Here is a 20,885-nt window from a genome sequence, read left to right as displayed (position 1 = left end):
ATATATATTATATGTTGGTTTCTGTACTAGGAATGAATGATCATTGTATTTAAAAGCATGTATTATATATATTTAAATTCTCTTCCTTATATGTTACAAATAAACAAAATCAAAGATTGACATATCATGAAGAGTGGCCAAATTCTCCCCATTCCCTTGATAGAATTTCAGGTAAATATAGATCATACATAGGGAACAGTTTTCTGATGTGTTATTATATGAAATGGCTTTATAGAGCTACATTACTATTACTTGGGACATATTTATTAATTTTGTTGGGGAGTTGTCCAGATTTATTGCCTTTATAAAGCAATCCATGTAAAAATGAACTTGTGACAGTATCATTCTACAGTTAATTTTCCATGCTAAATCTCAAGTTAAAAATACAGGTTAGAAAAACAGCATCACATTAACTTATAGTTTACTAAGATTGGTGAATTTGAAAAAAGTATTCTCAATTTGTAGAAAGTAAAGGTTTTTAATGAGTCTATATTAAAACAAGTTTATTAAATAATAAAATCATATTGAAATCCTCCATATCTTTACTGTTTGTCTATTCGATTGATTATACGCTGATCAAAGCTTCCACTATAATTGTCTTTCTGAAAAATTATCCTCCAGTTTCTTTGGTTTCATTTTCTGTTATCATTGTGACGTGAAGCTTCATGACATACATTCTTTTTTAGAGTATATCTTTTCTTTTTATACAGTACCTTACAGTATCCCCATTTTACTTTATGCCTTGAATTACAGTTTGTCTAATACCAACTTTACCATCACTATTTTCTTTTGGTTTCATATGCATGGCAAACCCCTTCCATTCATTTACTTTTAGCTTTCTAAAAATACATTTGATTTTCAGCATATTTCTTACCAGTGATAAGAAACTGTCTTGGCTTTGTGTATTACCATGTTAACTAATATTCACGCAGATGAGAACGTTGTTTTCACTCTGACTGTGGTGAGTTTGAGGTTCTGATAAGCGTGACTTTCAGTAAACACACTACCCTGCAAAGCAAGCCTGGTCTGCATCTTGATTTTACTTTTCTGCGCTTTTCTGCAGTTCATTCTTTTTAAAAGCAGACTTTAATAATCATGACTTTGCTTTTTATCTTTTTTCTGCAATGTGTGCTTACATTCTCTACTTTTTGCATTTTACTTTCCTTTTTTTCTTTTTGACCTTGCTAGAATTCTCATTTTCTTGGCTTGTCTTTTTCATTCATCATTTCTTCATTATATTATTGTTCTGCATTATTAACATCTAAAGCATGGGGATAGATCTCTTTTTTCAGGTAAATATGTACTTCCATTTATATATATGAGTTCCAATTAATCATAATTAGGCATTGACTAAATTGCCACTATTGTTCAAGTCTGTGCATTGAAGGGCAATTTGTAACTAGTAAATTTTAAAGTATTATTTAAACTTACCATTTCTATGTTTGTGACTAGTGATGAGAGGTTAGCTTGGAGCACAAGTTCTTAGTTATCTTTGCATGAAGTAGTGCATAATGTGGATGGTATTACATTTATTCTCAGAAGAACTTGAGTAAAATTTTACTTCTTACTTTTGGCTACATAACATTGAATGTTACCTACTCATTCTGAATCACCATTCTGTTATTTGTGAAAGCAAGTTAATACTACCCACACAGTAAAGTGTTTGACAACAGTAAGTAGGACTATATGCAAAGCACCCTTGTTCATTGTCTGACACATACACTTCAGTGCTGTTTCTCCTGTGATTATGGACGTTCTTGGATCAAGTCTGAACTGTGTTTGCTAGGTGGAGTGGAAGCCACATAAGATGGGGCCAGCCTTTTCGACTACGCCATGTCACAACAGGAAAATACTTGAGTCTCATGGAAGATAAAAACCTTCTACTCATGGACAAAGAAAAAGCTGATGTGAAATCAACAGCATTTACCTTCCGATCTTCCAAGGTAAGACAAAATATAATTTTGGATTTCCTGTAAGTGTATCCCCACCACATTTCCTCTGATGTTAGAAATGCAAAAAGAAATGATGTGAACATGTTTTACATGTGTTTCTAGATTCCCAGTTTCTCTACCATCCATTCCTCTCTGGTAAAACCCATTTCCTGAAAAACTGAAACCTGCCCAGGTGTTTCACCTGGTGTATTGTTCTTTGGTTGTTCACATGTGATACATCCATCCAGCTCCTTCCTGTTTTCTTGGCTTTGGCAATGCAGTTGGCACATTATGTAACAGTATGATGGTAAAATATAAAATAACCTTTTTCTCAAATACACATTTATACGTCCACTCCTATGCAGATGCTTCTTCTTACACCTACTCAATCATTTATAAGAACAGAACCTCTAAGAGAACCCTTAAGCTCTTAAATGAGAATCCCTCTGAAGTGGATGATGTGTGGAACAGAAAAAAAAAAGTCATCCAAGTCAAGTTGGGATGCTGATGTACAGCACGGCAAGGCCCATGGGGGGCCTGATTCATGGTTCCCACATGCCAGCCCCCTAGGGCAACTGATGCCCAATCATGCCCTAGCACGATGACTGATGTCCTGAACAGGGAGGTGTCTCAGGAATAGTTGAAAATCACAAGTTCGATTGACAAATAACAAGCATTCATTGAATTCCTTCTTATTATTGTATATATCTGTCCTTGGTTTAATAAAGATCATGAAACTTGAGCATAATGATAGAAATGGGATTGAATTACTGGTTAGCTTTTGTCTCAGAGATGCAAAACCTGTCCCTGTTATAGAAGAAGATAAGTTTGGGTTAGACTAGGAGGAACTCTGCAAAGACAGCAACCTGAGGACGTCCCTAATGCCCTTCTCTCAGTGCTCCTGCTTTGGAGGACACAGAATTGTGGGGATGCTTCTGGTGCTGTGAGTTCCCTGGAGATCGCCAGGAATGAGCCATCGTAGGTTCCTATTCTCTATGGCGAAGAAAGAGACAGATCTGGTGAACTGCAATGATAATCTTCTCTATTGTCTGCATCTCTCTATTTGTGGTGTGGACCCACAGAGGGGCTCTGAACAGGGTGCTTTGGGGGACCTCAGGTAGGCAGCCACTGCTTGTCTCTGTTGTCAGAAAGCACAACTTATCTCATTGTGAATAAGCTTGTTGGTGCCAGTGGGCTGCTTTCTTAAGCCCACCTATGCAGCAGGGCAGGTATTTGCCAGTTTATCTACTGATAGCAACTCAGTTCAAAAACAGCCCCCCCCCCACAAAAAAAAATTCCACCTACTGAAGGGGAATCAGTTATGTGATGGTACAAGCCCTTTTCAAGTAAAACGGGTGGTACCTATTAGTATGACATACAGTTTAGTGGCAGAAAATTTGAAAAAAAAATGGTAAAAGAAATTCATGGTGTCCTAGTAAATATAATTAACCAAAATAAAATCCCCAAAAATAGAAAAAATCTGAACAGGCATACCACAATGAAAGATACTGGAAGAGTTTTTCAAGATACACATTTAAAAAGGCAAAATATGCCTAATAAAAGCTGGAGAGTAATAGGACAAGTGAAAGGTTCAGTAAGTACCCTGATTGCCCCCAAAACTATTACAAGTCAGTGATATCAATGGAAGCATAAGATATTTAACAGTAAAAAAGCAACACTAAAATACACTAAAATTTACTAAAATAAGGTGGTGGAAGAGAGGGAAATTGGTGAGAAAAAGAGGAAAAAACTACTTTTGTCATTGTACATAATCCAGTCTAGTCAAAAGAGGACAAGGTAAAGGGAATAAGAGACACACACACAGTTAGGGAAACCCATAGTCGGCATGGACAGTATGCCGGGCAGCAAATGACTGGAAAAAAGATAAATATACAGGAAACCTAAATGATGACAGGGTGGAGACCCAATGTATTTGCATTATCAATACATTTAAATGGGCTCAAATCACAATTGAAAGTAAAAATTTCATATGAGATTATGAAATATAAATTTTGCTGACATTGAGACACACCTAAAATAATTTTTTTTGGAAAGGTTGTAAATGAAATGAGGGCGACTGGAAGGCCAGGAAATAAAAACCAAAAGGAAAAAGAGCCTGATTTCAGTATCACATGAGGAGGAATTAAATTATTTCATGAGACAAAAAAGGGTGGTATTAAAGAATGCGGTTCACTGAAGACCTCAGTTTACCAAGTCTGTGTGCCAAATAAAATGACATAATATTAATATACATTGAAGAAAACTTCTAGGAGATACAAGAATAAATAAACAGAAAACCTAGTAGTAGGGACATCAAGTCACCATTTTTCTGTTCATGATAGCTAGATGGACTGAAAATAGCAGATAGAGATAACGTGTATTAAGGTGTAAATATATATATTCCACACCACGGAGGGCCATTAAAGTGGTGTCTGGGCCTGAAGGTCAGTCCCAGGGGCGCTGCCCCCGAGTGGACATTCGTTGACTCAGGAATTTGGGGGCTCACTTGACCGGGGCTGGGAGCTGGGAACGAGCCGACAGATCAAGCCCTTCGGAAGCTTGTTTAGAGTGTTGATTGGGAAGCTGAGACCTTCTTTTCTCCCACTCCTTGGCTTTTTAAAGACAGTTAACTGCTACTGTTCTCTAAACCCTTGTAAGTTTTGCCGACAGGGCGGAGCATTCTCCCTAACTAATCTCACTGCATGTCAGGGCCCCCATTTTGCATATGGGAAAGACCAGGAAGGGTGAGTCACTTCCAGTTCACTGGACTAGAAGTGTGAGGATCCAGTGGATGCCAGGTTCCCTCTGCCCCAAGCAGGGAGGATTTCAATGAACAGGCCTTGGCTCTTGGGTTGGCTAGTTCACTCCTTTCATCCCAGGGTGTGAGGGCTGCTGGGAACCTGGAGGTGTGTCCTTGACCTTGCAGGGCCTCACTCTGGTAAAATCCCCCTCCGCAGCCCCCACCCCAAAGGCTCCCAAGCAGCCACTTGACAACTGCTGTCTAACTGTGGTCCTCTGTGACTGCTATAGAAATCTGAATTCTGATATATTCTTTCTCCTTTCGTTCTTTCTGTAACAATCCTAATTCTTTAGGAGTTAAGTAGGTGTCTCTGAGAAAACAGGGGCTAGGCTATTCTAATAGGAATGCTAATGAAAAAAACGTTTATTAACGTAGGTCAAAACTTTCTTGCATGCAGATAGCCATTGATCGAACAATCTTTTTTTAAATGAGGACAGTTGTCTTACAGAAATAAAATAAAACCTGTACAAGTTGACTTCACCATTCTTTGTCATGGAAAAAAACTGGAAAAGACTCAAATGTTCAACAAATAGAGCTGATAGCTAAGTGGTATTAGTTATCAGAATATATTCATCTGGAAAGATACCCATCATAATATATTGTTGAATGAAAAAGCAAGTTGTAATATAATTTAAATATATTATTGTTACTATTTACTTAAAAAAAGACATCCTTGTATATGTCTTTGGATATAAATATATCAATCATGTGGAAGGATCTTGCAGTAATCTCTAAACATTGAATACTTTAGAAAGTTCAACTGTAAGGTTGAGAATATGAGTGCAGGAGATAAATATTTTGTTTGATTTTTAAAAACTAATTCTCTGGATTGTTTTGCCATTACAAAAGCTGTATTTCTTTTCAGTGAAACAACCATTTCACTGATATTCTCGCAATAAGTTTTGTGTACATTTAAATTTTTTTCTTTAGAATGGATTCCTGGAAATGGGAATACTGACTCGAAAGCTACAGATCATTTTCAAAAGCTCTTGATATACGTCTTTCTCAAAGCAGTAGATTTTGAAACATTTTTGTCCAAATATCTCTGCTAATATTCTGTTGGTGGTAGAGTACAGTTTGCATCTGAAGAATTCTTACTGGCCAGATCCTTCTGTGGTAGCTGCTCAGGATTCTGATTCTGTATTGTGGCAATTGTGCAACATCATAGCTTACACTGAAAGTAGAGACTGAGGATCCTCACATTACTTTTTAATGAACTACTCATTTTTTTTCTAAAGCTTGTCTCCTGCCTGTGATTCATGTTGATGGGACCACTCTAATATGCAAGCTGTTAATAACTCACTATCACCACTCTACTTATTTAATTCATAATGATAATTGTATATGATAACACAGTTGAGGATAATGAAGGTAGAGGTGAAACTAGGAAAACAGTTTATTTTTAAAATCACAGAATTTTCATTTTAAAATCATTGACAGATGAGGAAAGTTTTCTCCAGGAGGTAAAAAGAGTAATTCTTTTATTATTTCTTTCTAAAATTACTTTTTTATTATATGTGTGCATTGTCATTATAGAAACTTTTAATACGAATACAAAAATGTGGTAAGGGGAAAATATGGTAAAGCCATGTACAATCCATCTGTGTGTATGGGTGGGTATTTCATTTTTTAGCAAATGTAACATTTTGAAATTAAGTAGGGCTAGGTATTTAAATTAAAACCCATTACTGATGAAAACTGTTTTCTGCAATTATGTAATAAAGAAACATTGTACTTAGAACCAACTAAAATAGAAATAGAGTCTTCAGTCATAAATCAAATATTTTAAGAATAAAATATTGTTTCTACATTGTCAACATTTTAGAGAAAATGATGTAGCTAAACCAAAAGTACGAGTTGTAGTTTCTCTCATACTTTTGTTCTTTTTACATTTGGTCAACTCCCCTGGCCTTTGAAATAAATATTGGGTTCATTTAAATGCGAATTTGATGCATTTTTTCCCTTACAGTCACCTACAGATTGAAAATGCCTGCATATCTGGATGTATTCTTGCTATGCTATTTCCCATTAAAATAATGAGTAATTAAATTTCTAGAAGGCAGACTTTTTTATGTAACGTATTTCTTCGATTCTTAATGTACATTAAGTATGCAATTAATAAATGCCTATTGATTGACTTAATTACTCTGTTGGAAATGAGCTTTTTACTATTGATGAATAATTAAACTTTTTGAGGTCAGTTGAAAATACCAATTTTTATCTTGAATTTAGGGGAATGGTTTTGGAAATTCTGAAGTGAAAGTCATCTCGTGAATATTACATTTAGATTAGCATTGCCTCACCTATAACTGTGAGACTTTTTTGAAAGTCAAATACATTCTTGAAAATTTGCAGATAACAAAGATCATTCTTTCTTAAAATTTTAAGTGAAAAGAGCTTTAAAAACCGATTCTACTAGGTAACGTAAGGAGTGATTTCCTTGGTGGTCACTGGGATATCTTTGACACTAATGTGAATACTCAGTAGCCAGTCTCAGATTCAGGATTTGACAGAAGAAATCAACAACTGTTGACAGTTATGTATATCAGGATTAACATGGTAAAGTAGAAAATAGTTCATAATATGACCAATCTTGGTCCTCTAGCTTTATTGAGATATAATTGATAGATAACATTGTGTAAGTTTATGGGGTATAATACAATGATTTGATACACATATGTTGCAAGATGATTATTGGTCTTTTAAAGGAAATATTTTACATAATGAAGAATTCAGATTTGTGTAGAGTTTTCTTAGACCAAGTATTATCCACTTTCTCTACTGTTAGAAATTTTAACCATCCCTTTCAAGTGTGTTAAAATGTCAGTTTTAATCATAAGGTAGGTCTTGCCAATCACATATGTACTATACTTACCCAAGTTATAATTTTTTGTCCTTAGCTTAAAATGCTACTGAAATATTCATCCTTGGGTGATTTCTTCCATCTTTCCTCTCCTACACACCAGGAATAAAAATATTTTGCTATTGAAATGATGGAATACCAACCTTGAATAAGATGGCTGATGAGATTACAAGGAGCAAATGACAAAAATAGAAAGAATAAAGTATTTTTAGGATATAGTTTTTAGTATCTTATTTTGGATTTTGTTCTTGGTTCAAAAAATGTTTAAGAGGTTTTAAAACATACACTCTCATGTAATGAACGTCAGAATAATGGCTAACAATTTATTATGTGCTAAATAACATGCTTAGTACCTTACATGCCTTATCTCATTTAATTCTAGTTGAGCCCTATGAAGCTTAGATACTATTTTTAATCTTCGTTATGAAAATGAGAAAACTAAACCTTAGCTAAGTTACATGGGAGATTCAGAGTTTGAACCCAAGTAGTAAAACTAAAGCCATCATTAATAAGAAAATTAAAGATTTAATAAAAATACTGCATCTAGAAAAGATATGTTGCTCACCTGTGATCATCTAACAATTATAGTTGTTTAGTGATGGATTAATTTCTAAAAAATAGAAGCAAAATGGACAATTTGTCATTTTTCTTATCAAAATAGTTCTGCAAAGCTATGAATGGAGATGGATTTTTACATTTAATCAGAATTAAATTCAAAATAAATTTTTGCAGTCACCCATTCTCAAGGGGTATTGATAGCATCATAGAAAATAATACCAATGTGTTTTTACAGAAGACATAGAAATTTAAAGTTTTTATGCTGATTCATTTTAATGTCAGTAAACATGAGAGTGAGTGTTATGAAGCCTTCTGTGGTTAAGGTAATGTGTATTAGTGTTCAGCAAGAGAAGCAGAGCCAGTATGGGGTATGTATGTATCAAGGGGTTCATTACATGGATTTGCTCTATGTGATTGTGAGGGCTGGCTACGGAAGCCTGGAGTCCGCAGTGCAAGTGGTCTGGAAAGGAAGATCATAAGCAGGGTGGAATCCCATGGGTACTGGCTATTGTAGTCCCTGGGCACAGGGAAAACCTAAACCAAAGGGCTCCTGATTAAGTTTCCCTCACCTGGGCTAATCCCCTTTTGTTTGCTTAAGGTTAATTGAATAGGGGCCTTAATTACCTTTAGGAGATCTTTTCACCTTTGCCTTACAATGTAACCTAATCAAGGGAGTGACATTCCATTATTTTGACTGGCCCAATGTGTACTCAGGAGGAGATTATATAAAATATTACAAGGCTTTTCCTAAGATTCTGTGACCTCATTTTCCTGCTGCTCTAGAAGCCCTTCAAAGACCCTCACAGCACAAGAAAATGTTTGAAGCACTTCTCTCCATAAACCCACCCACCAGAGTGTCCCCTCATGAGATTTCTGAACACCATGGATTAAGAGAGCTATGTAGTTTTGTAGTTCTCCTCTGGATGGCCTAAGCTTAGCTTGCCCTGTCAGTCCCAGTAGTTTCTCTGATCTGTAGCATTTTTAGACTCGTATTTCACAGCAACCACTATTCTATGTTGGAAGGTAGTATGTCTTGCCAATGGGTTTCAGCCCCGGGCAAGTTCGCTATGGATTCAATGTGACTGAAGAAAATGACAGTAAAACGTTCTTGGGGTGAAAGCGTTACACCCAACTTTATTTCCAGGTGGCAGGTCAGTCACTAGAATCCCATTCACTCAGAGCGAGTCTGTATGCAGCAAGCCAGTCTCTGCCTCTGGGCCCCTCTGTCTGCATAGCTGTCCTCTGGGTTTCTCTGCACAGTTGTCCCTCACAGCCATCCCCTGGCTTCTGTCCTCAGTGCTGCCACCATTCCAGCCTCTGCTCTCCTGCAGCCTTGCCGCCGTGCCACAGTGTTGTGCCCAGAGCACTGGGCAGAGCTCTTTATATAGAGTCAACAGCCATGTATTGCTCACAGGTGTGCAGTGAGCTAGTCAACCAGGGCCAGGTGAGAATCCTGGCCACAGGAACTCTAATTTTATCCACAACTACCATAGGGAAACAAGTTAAAAAAAATTCTTTTTGACTGTTTAACTTTCCAAACCATAACCATTATTTCTCTTAAGGAGAACTGGCTGTTACAAAACACACACACATTTCCTTGATCTAAGGATAAAGCCTTTTTTCTTTATTTCTGCTAATTGTGAGAGCTATCTTTGCATCAATTTCTATTGCCTGTTGCTGTTTTTTAGTACAGGCCACATTTTGCTTTTATAACTTTAGATCACATTTTCTTATTCACTTCTTATTTTTGACAGCATATTGGATCTTACAAATAATATGTGGTAGAGATTCTGAATTGTAGTGAAGTGTTTTTCAGAAGAGTGATTCTGGTTTGGGCAGGCAGTTAACCTTTCTGGGCTGTAGCTCTAGTTTCTTAGATTTCTCTTTTGCAGTGGGTGGTACTGGTAGGTCTGCTCAGTTATTTCAGCTTCCAGTTGCTGCCGTTATACTGGCCTCCCCTAAGTGTGCATAATTTAGTGGTCAGCACGAATTTCGGTGAATTTTATGAACATATTTTGTGGATACTTCTGTGGTTCAGCTTTTACCTCATCTAATTTTTTGGTTACCTATGTGTCCTAAAATGTGTTCTGACACATATCCAGTCAGGAAGGCAGCAGCTTGCTTCTACGGGAGCTGCAGGCAGAGTGGTCAAGCTGTGCCCTGAGGCAACAAGCAGCTTTTTTTTGTGCATGGATATTAATTAATTAATTAATTAATTTTTTATTATTTTTATTTTGGTATCATTAATCTACAATTACAGAAAGAACGTTATGTTTACTAGGTTTCCCCCTTCACGAAGTTCCTCCCACATACCCCTTCACAGTCACTGTCCATCTGCATAGTAAGATGCTGTAAAATCACTACTTGTCTTCTCTGTGTTGCGCAGCCCTCCCCGTGTCCCCCACGCACTATACATGCTAATCGTAATGCCCTCTTTCTTTTTTCCCGCCCTTATCCCTCCCTTCCTACCCATCGTCCCCAGTCCCTTTCCCTTTGGTAACTATTAGACCATTCTTGGGTTCTGTGATTCTGCTGCTGTTTTGTTCCTTCAGTTTTCCTCTGTTTGTATACTCCACATATGAGTGAAATCATTTGCTACTTGTCCTTCTCCGCTTGGCTTACTTCACTGAGCATAATACCCTCTAGCTCCATCCATGTTGTTGCGAATGGTAGGATCTGTTTTTTCTTATGGCTGAGTAATATTCCATTGTGTGTATGTACCACAACTTCTTTATCCATTCATCTAGTGATGGACATTTAGGTTGCTTCCATATCTTGGCTATTGTAAACAGTGCAGCAATAAACATAGGGGTGCATCTGTCTTTTTCAAACTGGAGTGCTGCATTCTTAGGGTAAACTCCTAGAAGTGGAATTCCTGGGTCAAATGGTATTTCTATTTTGAGCATTCTGAGGAACCTCCATACTGCTTTCCACAATGGTTGAACTAATTTACATTCCCACCAGCACTGTAGGAGGGTTCCCCTTTCTCCACAACCTCTCCAACATTTGTTGTTGTTTGTCTTTTCAATGATGGTGATCCTTAACTGCTGTGAGGTGATATCTTATTGTAGTTTTAATTTGCATTTCTCTCATGATTAGCGATGTGGAGCATCTTTTCATGTGCCTGTTGGCCATCTGGATTTCTTCTTTAGAGAACTGTCTATTCAGCTCCTCTGTCCATTTTTAAATTGGCTTATTTGCTTTTTGTTTGTTGAGGTGTGTGAGCTCTTTATATATTTTGGATGTCAATCCTTTATCGGATCTGTCATTTATGAATATATTCTCCCATACTGTAGGATACCTTTTTGTTCTATTGATGGTGTCCTTTGCTGTACAGAAGCTTTTTAGCTTGATATAGTCCCACTTGTTCATTTTTGCCTTTGTTTCCTTTGCCTGGGGAGATAAGTTCATGAAGAAGTCACTCATGTTTATGTGCATGAGATTTTTGCCTATGTTTTTTTCTAAGAGTTTTATGGTTTCATGACTTACATTGAGGACTTTGATCCATTTGCAGTTTACTTTTGTGTATGGGGTTAGACAGTGATCCAGTTTCATTCTCTTACATGTAGCTGTCCAGTTTTGCCAGCACCATCTGTTAAAGAGACTGTCATTTCCCCATTGTATGTCCGTGGCTCCTTTATCAAATATTTATTCGCCACATATGTCTGAGTTAATGTCTGGAGTTTCTATTCTGTTCCACTGGTCTGTGGCTCTGTTCTTGTGCCAGTACCAAATTGTCTTGATTACTGTGCTTTGTAGTAGAGCTTGAAGTTGGGGAGCGAGATCCCCCCACTCTATTCTTCCTTCTCAGGATTGCATTGGCTATTCGGGGTCTTTGACAGTTCTATATGAATTTTTGAACTATTTGTTCCAGTTAATTGAAGAATGCTGTTGGTAATTTGATAGGGATTGCATCGAATCTATATATTGCTTTGGGCAGGATGGCCATTTTGACGATATTCTTCCTAGCTAAGAGCATGGGATGAGTTTCTATTTGTTAGTGACCTCTTTAATTTCTCTTAAGAGTGTCTTGTAGTTTTCAGGGTATAGGTCTTTCACTTCTTTGGTTAGGTTTCTTCCTAGGTATTTTATTCTTTTTGATGCTATTGTGAATGGAATTGTTTTCCTGGTTTCTCTTTCTATTAGTTCATTGTTAGTGTATAGGAAAGCTACAGATTTCTGTGTGTTAATTTTGTATCCTGCAAATTTGCTGAATTCGATATTAGTTCTAGTAGTTTTGAAGTGGAGTCTTTAGGGTTTTTTATATACAGTATCATGTCATCTGCAAATAGTGACAGTTTGACGTCTTTACCAATCTGGATTCCTTGTATTTCTTTGTATTGTCTGATTGCCATGGCTAGGACCTCCAGTACCACGTTGAATAACAGTGGGGAGACTGGGCATCCCTGTCTTGTTCCCGATCTCAGAGGAAAAGCTTTCAGCCTCTCTCTGTTCAGTATGATGTTACCTGTGGGTTTATTATATATGGCCTTTATTATGGTGAGGTACTTGCCCTCGATGCCCATTTGTTGAGAGTTTTATCATGAATAGATGTTGAATTTTGTCGAATGCTTTTTCAGCATTTACGGAGATGATCATGTGGTTTTTGTCCTTCTTTTTGTTAATGTGGTGGATGATGTTGATGGATTTTCGAATGTTGTACCATCCTTGCATCCCTGGGATGAATCCCACTTGGTCATGGTGTATGATCCTCTTGATGTATTTTTGAATTTGGTTTGCTAATATTTTGTTGAGTATTTTTGCATTTATGTTCATCAGGGATATTGGTCTGTAGTTTTCTTTTTTGGTGGGGTCTTTGCCTGGTTTTGGTCTTAGGGTGATGTTGGCTTCATAGAATGAGTTTGGGAGTATTCCCTCCTCTTCTATTTTTTGGAAAAGTTTAAGGAGAATGGGTGTTATGTCTTCTCTGTATGTTTGATAAAATTCTGAGGTAAATCCATCTGGCCCTGGGGGTTTTCTTCTTGGGTAGTTTTTTGATTACCAATTCAATTTTGTTGCTGGTAAATGGTCTGTTTAGATTTTCTGTTTCTTTCTGGGACAGTCTTGGAAGGTTGTATTTTTCTAAGAAGTTCTCCATTTCTCCTAGGTTTTCCAGCTTGTTAGCATATAGGTTTTCATAGTAGTCTAATAATAATTCTTTGTATTTCTGTGTGGTCCATTGTGATTTTTCCTTTCTCATTTCTAATTCTGTTGATGTGTGTTGACTCTATTTTTCTCTTAATAAGTATGACTAGAGGCTTATCTATTTTGTTCATTTTCTTGAAGAACCAGCTCTTGATTTCACTGATTTTTTCTATTGTTTTATTATTATCAATTTTATTTATTTCTTCTCTGATCTTTATTATGTCCCTCCATCTGCTGACTTTAGGCCTCATTTGTTCTTCTTTTTCCAATTTTGATAATTGTGACATTAGACTATTCATTTGGGATTGATCCTCCTTCTTTAAATATGCCTGGATTGCTATACACTTTCCTCTTAAGACTGATTTTGCTGCATCCCACAGAAGTTGGGGGTTTGTGTTATTGTTGTCATTTGTTTCCATATATTGCTGGATCTCCACTTTAATTTGGTCTTTGATCCATTCATTATTTAGGAGCATGTTGTTAAGCCTCCATGTGTTTGTGAGCCTTTTTGCTTTCTTGGTACAATTTATTTCTAGTTTTATACCTTTGTGGTCTGAAAAGTTGGTCGGTAGGATTTCAATCTTTTGGAATTTACTGAGGTTCTTTTTGTGGGCTAGTATGTGGTCTATTCTAGAGAATGTTCCATGTGCACTTGAGAAGAATGTGTATACTGTTGCTTTTGGATGTAGAGTTCTGTAGATATCTATTAGGTCCATCTGTTCTAGCATGTTGTTCAGTGCCTCTGTGTCCTTACTTATTTTCTGTCTGTTGGATCTGTCCTTTGGGGTGAGTGGTGTGTTAAACTCTCCCAAAATGAATGCATTGCATTGTATTTCCTCCTTTAATTCTATTAGTATTTGTTTCACATATATTGGTGCTCCTGTATTGGGTGCATATATGTTTATAATGGTTATATCCTCTTGTTGGACTGAGCTCTTTATCATTATGTAATGTCATTCTTTATCTCTTGTTACTTTCTTTATTTTGAGGTCTATTTTGTCTGATACTAGTATTGCCACACATGCTTTTTTCTCTCTGTTGTTTGCATGAAATATCTTTCTCCAACCCTTGACTTTTAGTCTGTGCATGTCTTTCGGTTTGAGGTGAGTCTCTTGTAATCAGTATACAGATGGGTATTCCTTTTTTATCCATTCTGTTACTCTGTGTCTTTTGATTGGTGCATTCGGTCCATTTACATTTAGGGAGATTGTTGAAAGATATGTACTTATTGCCATTTGCAGCCTTTAGATTTGTGGTTACCAAAGGTTCAAGGTTAGCTTGTTTACTACCTTACTGTCTGACCTCCCTCGCTTATTGAGCTGTTATAAACACATTCTGATGATTATTTCTTTCCCTTCTTTTTCCTCCTCCTCCATTCTTCATATGTTGGGTGTTTTGTTCTGTGCTCCTTTTAGGAGTGCTCCCATCTAGAGCAGTCCTTCTAAGATACCTTGTAGAGGTGGTTTGTGGGAGGCAAATTCCCTCAACTTTTGCTTGTCTGCTACTTGTTTAATCCCTCCTTCATATTTAAATGATAATCGTGCTGGATACAGTATCCTTGGTTCAAGGCCTTTCTGTTTCATTGCATTAAATATATAATGCCATTCTCTTCTGGCCTATAAGGTTTCTGTTGAGAAGTCTGATGATAGCCTGATGAGTTTTCCTTTGTAGTTGACCTTTTTGCTCTCTCTGGCTGCCTTTAGTACTCTGTCCCTGTCCTTGATCTTTGCCATTTTAATTATTAGATATCTTGGTCTTGTCCTCTTTGGATCCCGTCTCTCGGGAGTTCTGTGTACCTCCATAGTCTGAACAACTATTTCCTCCCCCAGTTTGGGGAAGTTCTCAGCAATTATTTCTTCAAAGACACTTTCTATCTGTTTTTCTCTCTCTTCTTCCTCTGGTATCCCTATAATGCGGATATTGTTCATTTTGGATTGGTCACAGAGTACTCTTAATATTGTTTCATTCCTGGAGATCCTTTTATCTCTCTCTGTATCAGCTTCTATGCGTTCCTGTTCTCTGATTTCTATTCCATCAATGGCCTCTTGCTTCTTATCCATTCTGCTTATAAATCCTTCCAGAGTTTGTTTCACCTCTGTAATCTCCCTCCGCACGTCTGTAATCTGCCTCCGGACTTTATCCCTTAGGTCTTGCATATTTCTCTTCAGCTCTGTCAGCATGTTTATGATTTTTATTTTGAATTCTTTTTCAGGGTGACTGTTTAGGTTTGCCTCTGCAGATCCTTTTTCAGGTGTAACTGTCATGGTCTGGACCAGATTTTTTTGCCTTTTCATGGTGATAGCAGTGGCTGTAGGCAGGTTGCGGGTGTGTCAGGTGGGAAAGAAAGTCCTTTCCTGCTTGCTGGATGCCTTGCCCTTTTCCACTGCCTGTGATGGCTACCTGCACTCTTGGAGCAGCCACCGGGTTAGTCCCCTAAGCTGCTGTGGGCGGGGTGTCCATCAGCGCAGCGTGGAGCCCTGCAGGGAGTGGCAGGCATGCCAGGTGCCCTCCTCCGTGCTAGTGGCAACCCTGCTGGGCAGCTGTGTGGCAGTAGCGGCCTTTGGGTCTGGCCTGGGTGGCTGTGCGTTGGACTGTAATTCCGGTCAGCTCCTGGGAGTGCTCCTGCTCCCTCTGGCTTTGTTGCCGGTGCACGCGGGGCTTTTCCATGCAGGCTTCTACCAGGCTCTGTCTTCACTGCTGCCGGTGCTCACGAGTCGTGCCCAGGCTGTTCAGTTACGCTGCTGCGGGCTAGCCCTGTGGAGCACGGATCTGCTCTCGGTTCCTTCTAGCACTTCCCCTGCCTGCGTGCGCTCCCACTCTCTTGCTACTGGGCCCGTGTGTCGGGGTCCGTGACAGTTGGAGGAACGACTGGCAGGCTGCCTAGTCCTGTGAGGGGCTTCAGAGCTGCACTGCCTCCGTTTAGGGTGCCTAAGTTTCTCCGGTGTACCCAGCTGCTGGGACAACTTCATCCAGCTATGGGGTCCTTGTCTCTTTAAGACTTGCAGGAAGCACTCGCTTTTCTTTTGTCTCAGGGGTGCTGGTTGCGGGGACCTGCCCACAGGTTTTGCTTTTACATTTCTCTAATATCCAGCACCCTGTGCACCTTGTGTCTGCGTTCTGGGTGCAGATTTCTAGAGCTGGTTGTTTAGCAGTCCTGTGCTTTCACTCCCTCCCCATTCTGACTCCTTTCTTCCCACCGGGTTTTGGGGTGGTGGAGCGTTTGGCTCCCGCCTGGCCATGGCTTGTATCTTAACCCCTTTGTGTGATGCTGAGTTCTTGCAGATGTAGATGTATCCTGGCTGTTATACTGCATCCACTGGTGTCTCTTTTAGGAATAGTTGTATTTATTGTATTTTCATAAATGTATAAATTTGGGAGGAGATTTCCTCTGAACTGCTCACACCGCCATCTTCCCGTGATTGCAACAAGCCGTTTTTGCAAATCCCCCTGAGTACATACTGTTTGTCTTCAGAAAAGAAGTCTACTCTCCAATTTCTCCCTGCTTTTGGGCCTTCTTAAGTGCCCTAAAAAATATGCTGAAAAAGCCTTTGTTCCCCTAAATTACATAATTGTTAACTATGGGTGAGTTAGTCCAAGTAACTACTCTATCATTTCCCAAAGCCAATAGAACTCAGAAGAGGCATAAAATCTAAAAGGTGACACTGGACATAAGGACCACTGATCTAGAATTTGTGTAGCTAAAACAGAGTTTGGATAAAATTCCTACTTACCTAATCTGGGCACTTTATTCCAAATGATACAGGCTAATTTCCTGTGAAAGGCTTTTATCAGCTGTCACATTCTTGACTCATTTTGATGTTTGTGGTCTGTTCAAAGCATCTAGATTATTTTCACCTGAATTTCTACTAAACCTGAGTTACAGAAAATGATGGGGGAGAAAAAAACATAAGACATTCTTTCATACAGCATCTGATCACACTTCCTTTATTTTTTTTGGTAATGTCACTTTCACAGTTCTTACCTGACTCGAGGATCAGAGATAATTCCTCAAATACAGTCATCATGAATTTTCTCAGTTAAAACTTTTAATCCTGAGAGCATGACATGAACAACTTTAATATACAACAAACAAACAACTTCACAATTTGTAATTGTGACTTCTCAGGTACCATATACAAGCCTATGAATAGACTGCTGACTAGTAATGTCCTCGGATAAAAGTAAAACAAGAAGTTAGAATATTAGAGGCTTATTGTTTTATTCTGAGGTAACTTGTATTGTTGTGTTTTTGCCTAGAATTTAATTTTCTCATTGATAGGCCTGGTATATGTAGATTAGTAGTTTATGTTGTTTGCTTGAATGAAACTAGAATGGTATATTATCTGTTTTATTGCAGATTCTTAGACTAATGTTTCAGGTTATTTACATAATAGTTAAATCAACTTATACTTGTATTCATTTTCTTATGTGATCTTGACTTTTTGTATTAAGAATGCCAACTCATTTTAATTTAGATTTGCAATTGTTGAGTATTAACCTTCATTTTAGAGTTAATAATTATTAGTACAGGTTGCAAATGATAGTCAAAATCTGTCAAAATTTTATTTTCCTTGAATTTTTCCTTTTTGTGTAACGGAAATAAAATTTTCTCCAACCTAACTTTCGAAAACATGTAAGTAACTCTTACTGATTTCAAACAATAACCAATGATGTAGAAGAAACCTGTAAATATAGCAGGGAAGGTTAGGCCAAGGAAATTAGGAAATGACAAAAAGCAATTTTACAACCAAAAGAACATTAGATGTGTTGCTGTTACTTTGAGGACTATATAGATCATTAAGACAGTGAGTTCCTAAAGGTAAGAAGTAAGCATGGGAGAGAAAATTGAAAGGGTGCATGTTCAATGAAGCAGCATCAAAATAAGTAGAGATTTACAACATCCTAATGGAGGTATGGAAAGACATCCAAGAACTCAGGAATGAAATCAGGTCAGAGATCCAATCGTTAAAGAACACAATGGAGGGTATTAAAAGCAGGTTGGATACAGTGGAGGAGACAATAAATGAAATAGAAACTAGAGATGAGGAATACAAAGAAGCTGAGGCACCGACAGAAAAAAAGGATCTCTAAAATTGAAAGAATATTGAGAGAACTGTGTGACCAATCCAAGCAGAACAATATTCACATTATAGGGATACCAGAAGAAGAAGAGAGAGAATAAACATAGAAAGTGTCTTTGAGGAGGTAATTGCTGAAAACTTCCCCAGTCTGGGAAAGGAAATAGTCTCTCAGGCCATGGAGATCCATAGATCCCCCTACACAAGGGACCGAAGGAAGACAACAGCAAGACACATAGTAATTAAAATGGGAAAGATCAAGGATAAGGAAAGACTGTTAAAAGCAGCCAGAGGCAGAAATAAGATCACATACAAAGGAAAGCCCATAAGACTAACAACAGACATTTCAGCAGAAACCTTACAGGCCAGAAGGGAGTGGCATGATATATTTAATGTCATGAAGCAGAAGGGCCTGGAACCAAGATTACTTTATCCAGCAAGACTATCATTTAAATGTGAAGGAGGGATTAAACAATTTCCAGATAATCAAAAGCTGAGAGAGCTTACCTCCCAAAAACCATCTCTGCAGTCTATTTTGGAGGGACTGCTATGGATGGAAGTGTTCCTAGGGTTGGATAGCTGTCACCAGAGGTAGTAAAATCATGGTAGGGAGGGTGGAGCAGCTGATTGTGAGGCAAATGCAAAATTAAATTGACTATCCTCAAAGCCAATCAAAGGATAGAGAAAAAGTATAGAATCTGATACCTAATATATAAAGAATGAAGGAAGAAGAAAAAGGAGGAGAAATAGAAAAGAACCTTTGGTTTGTGTATGTAACAGCAAACTAAGTGAGTTAAGTTAGACTCTTAGATAGTAAGGAAAGTAACCTGGAACCTTTGGTAACCACGAATCTAAAGCCTGAAATGGCAGTAAGTACATATCTATCGATAATCACTCTAAATGTAAATGGACTGAATGCACCAATGAAAAGACATAGAGTAACTGAATGGATAAGAAAACAAGACCCGTCTATATGCTGCTTACAAGAGAATCACCTCAAACCCAAAGACATGCAAAGACTAAAAGTCAAGGGATGGAAAAAGATATTTCATGCAAACAATAGGGAGAAAAAGCAGGTGTTGCAGTACTAGTATCAGACAAAATAGACTTCAAAATGAAGAAAGTAACAAGAGATAAAGAAGGACATTACATAATGATAAAGGGCTCAGTCCTACAAGAGGATATAACCATTATAAATATATATGCACCCAATACAGGAGCACCAGCATATGTGAAGCAAATACTAACAGAACGAAAGGAGGAAATAGAATGCAATGGATTCATTTTAGGAGAGTTCAACACACCATTCCCTCCAAAGGACAGATCCACCAGACAGAAAATAAGTAAGGACACAGAGGCACTGAACAACACACTAGAACAGATGGACCTAATAGACATCTACAGAACTCTACATCCAAAAGCAGCAGGATACACATTCTTCTCAAGTGCACATGAAACATTCTCCAGAATAGACCACATACTAGACCACAAAAAGAGCTTCAGTAAATTCAAAAAGATTGAAATCCTACCAACCAACTTTTCAGACCACAAAGGTATAAAACTAGAAATAAATTGTACCAAGAAAGCAAAAAGGCTCACAAACACATGGAGGCTTAACAACACACTTCTAAATAGTCAATGGATCAATGACCAAATTAAAATGGAGATCCAGCAATATATGGAAATAAATGACAACAACAACACAAACCCCCAACTTCTGCGGGACGCAGCGAAAGCAGTCTTAAGAGGAAAGTATATAGCAATCCAGGCGTATTTAAAGAAGGAAGAACAAACCCAAATGAATTGTCTAACATAACAGTTATCAAAATTGGAAAAAGAAGAACAAATGAGGACTAAAGTCTGCAGAAGGAGGGTCATAATAAAGATCAGAGAGGAAATAAACAAAATTGAGAAGAACAAAACAATAGCAAAAATCAATGAAACCTAGAGCTAGTTCTTTGAGAAAATAAACAAAAAAGATAAGTCTCTAGCCAGACTTATTAAGAGAAAAAGAGAATCAACACACATCAGCAGAATCAGAAATGAGAAAGGAAACATCACTATGGACCCCACAGAAATACAAAGAATTATTAGACTACTATGAAAACCTATATGCTAACAAGCTGGAAAACCTAGAAGAAATGGACAACTTCCTAAAAAAATACAACCTTCCAAGACTCACCAAGGATGAAACACAAAATCTAAACAAACCAATTACCAGCAAAGATATTGAATCGGTAATCAAAAAACTACCTCAGAAAAGAAACCCTGGGCCAAATCAATTTACCTCGGAATTTGATCAGACATACAGAGAAGATCTAATACCCATTCTCCTTAAAGTTTTACAAAAAATAGAAGAGGATGGAATACTCCCAAACTCATTTTATGAAGCCAACATCACCCTTATACCAAAACCAGGCAAAGACCCCACCAAAAAAGAAAACTACAGATCAATATACCTGATGAACGTAGATGCAAAAATACTCAACAAAATATTAGCAAACTGAATT

The 20,885-nt window shown here is 37.7% G+C and overlaps 1 protein-coding gene across 5 annotated transcripts in view; it reads left to right on the top strand.

The window, feature by feature from the left end:
- The window catches only part of RYR2 (ryanodine receptor 2), an 894,209-nt gene that overhangs the window by 418,973 nt on the left and 454,351 nt on the right, over nucleotides 1-20,885 (top strand). For all 5 annotated transcript variants that reach the window (XM_073241246.1, XM_073241245.1, XM_073241243.1 and 2 more), the window contains exon 12: nucleotides 1,787-1,943. In XM_073241246.1, the coding sequence (XP_073097347.1) occupies nucleotides 1,787-1,943 (157 nt within the window). The remainder of the gene's footprint in view (nucleotides 1-1,786; nucleotides 1,944-20,885) is intronic.

This window comes from Manis javanica, chromosome 7 (genome assembly GCF_040802235.1).
Source record: "Manis javanica isolate MJ-LG chromosome 7, MJ_LKY, whole genome shotgun sequence".
NCBI classification, from domain to species: Eukaryota; Metazoa; Chordata; class Mammalia; order Pholidota; family Manidae; genus Manis; species Manis javanica.
This window is presented reverse-complemented; position numbering and strand designations above follow the sequence as displayed.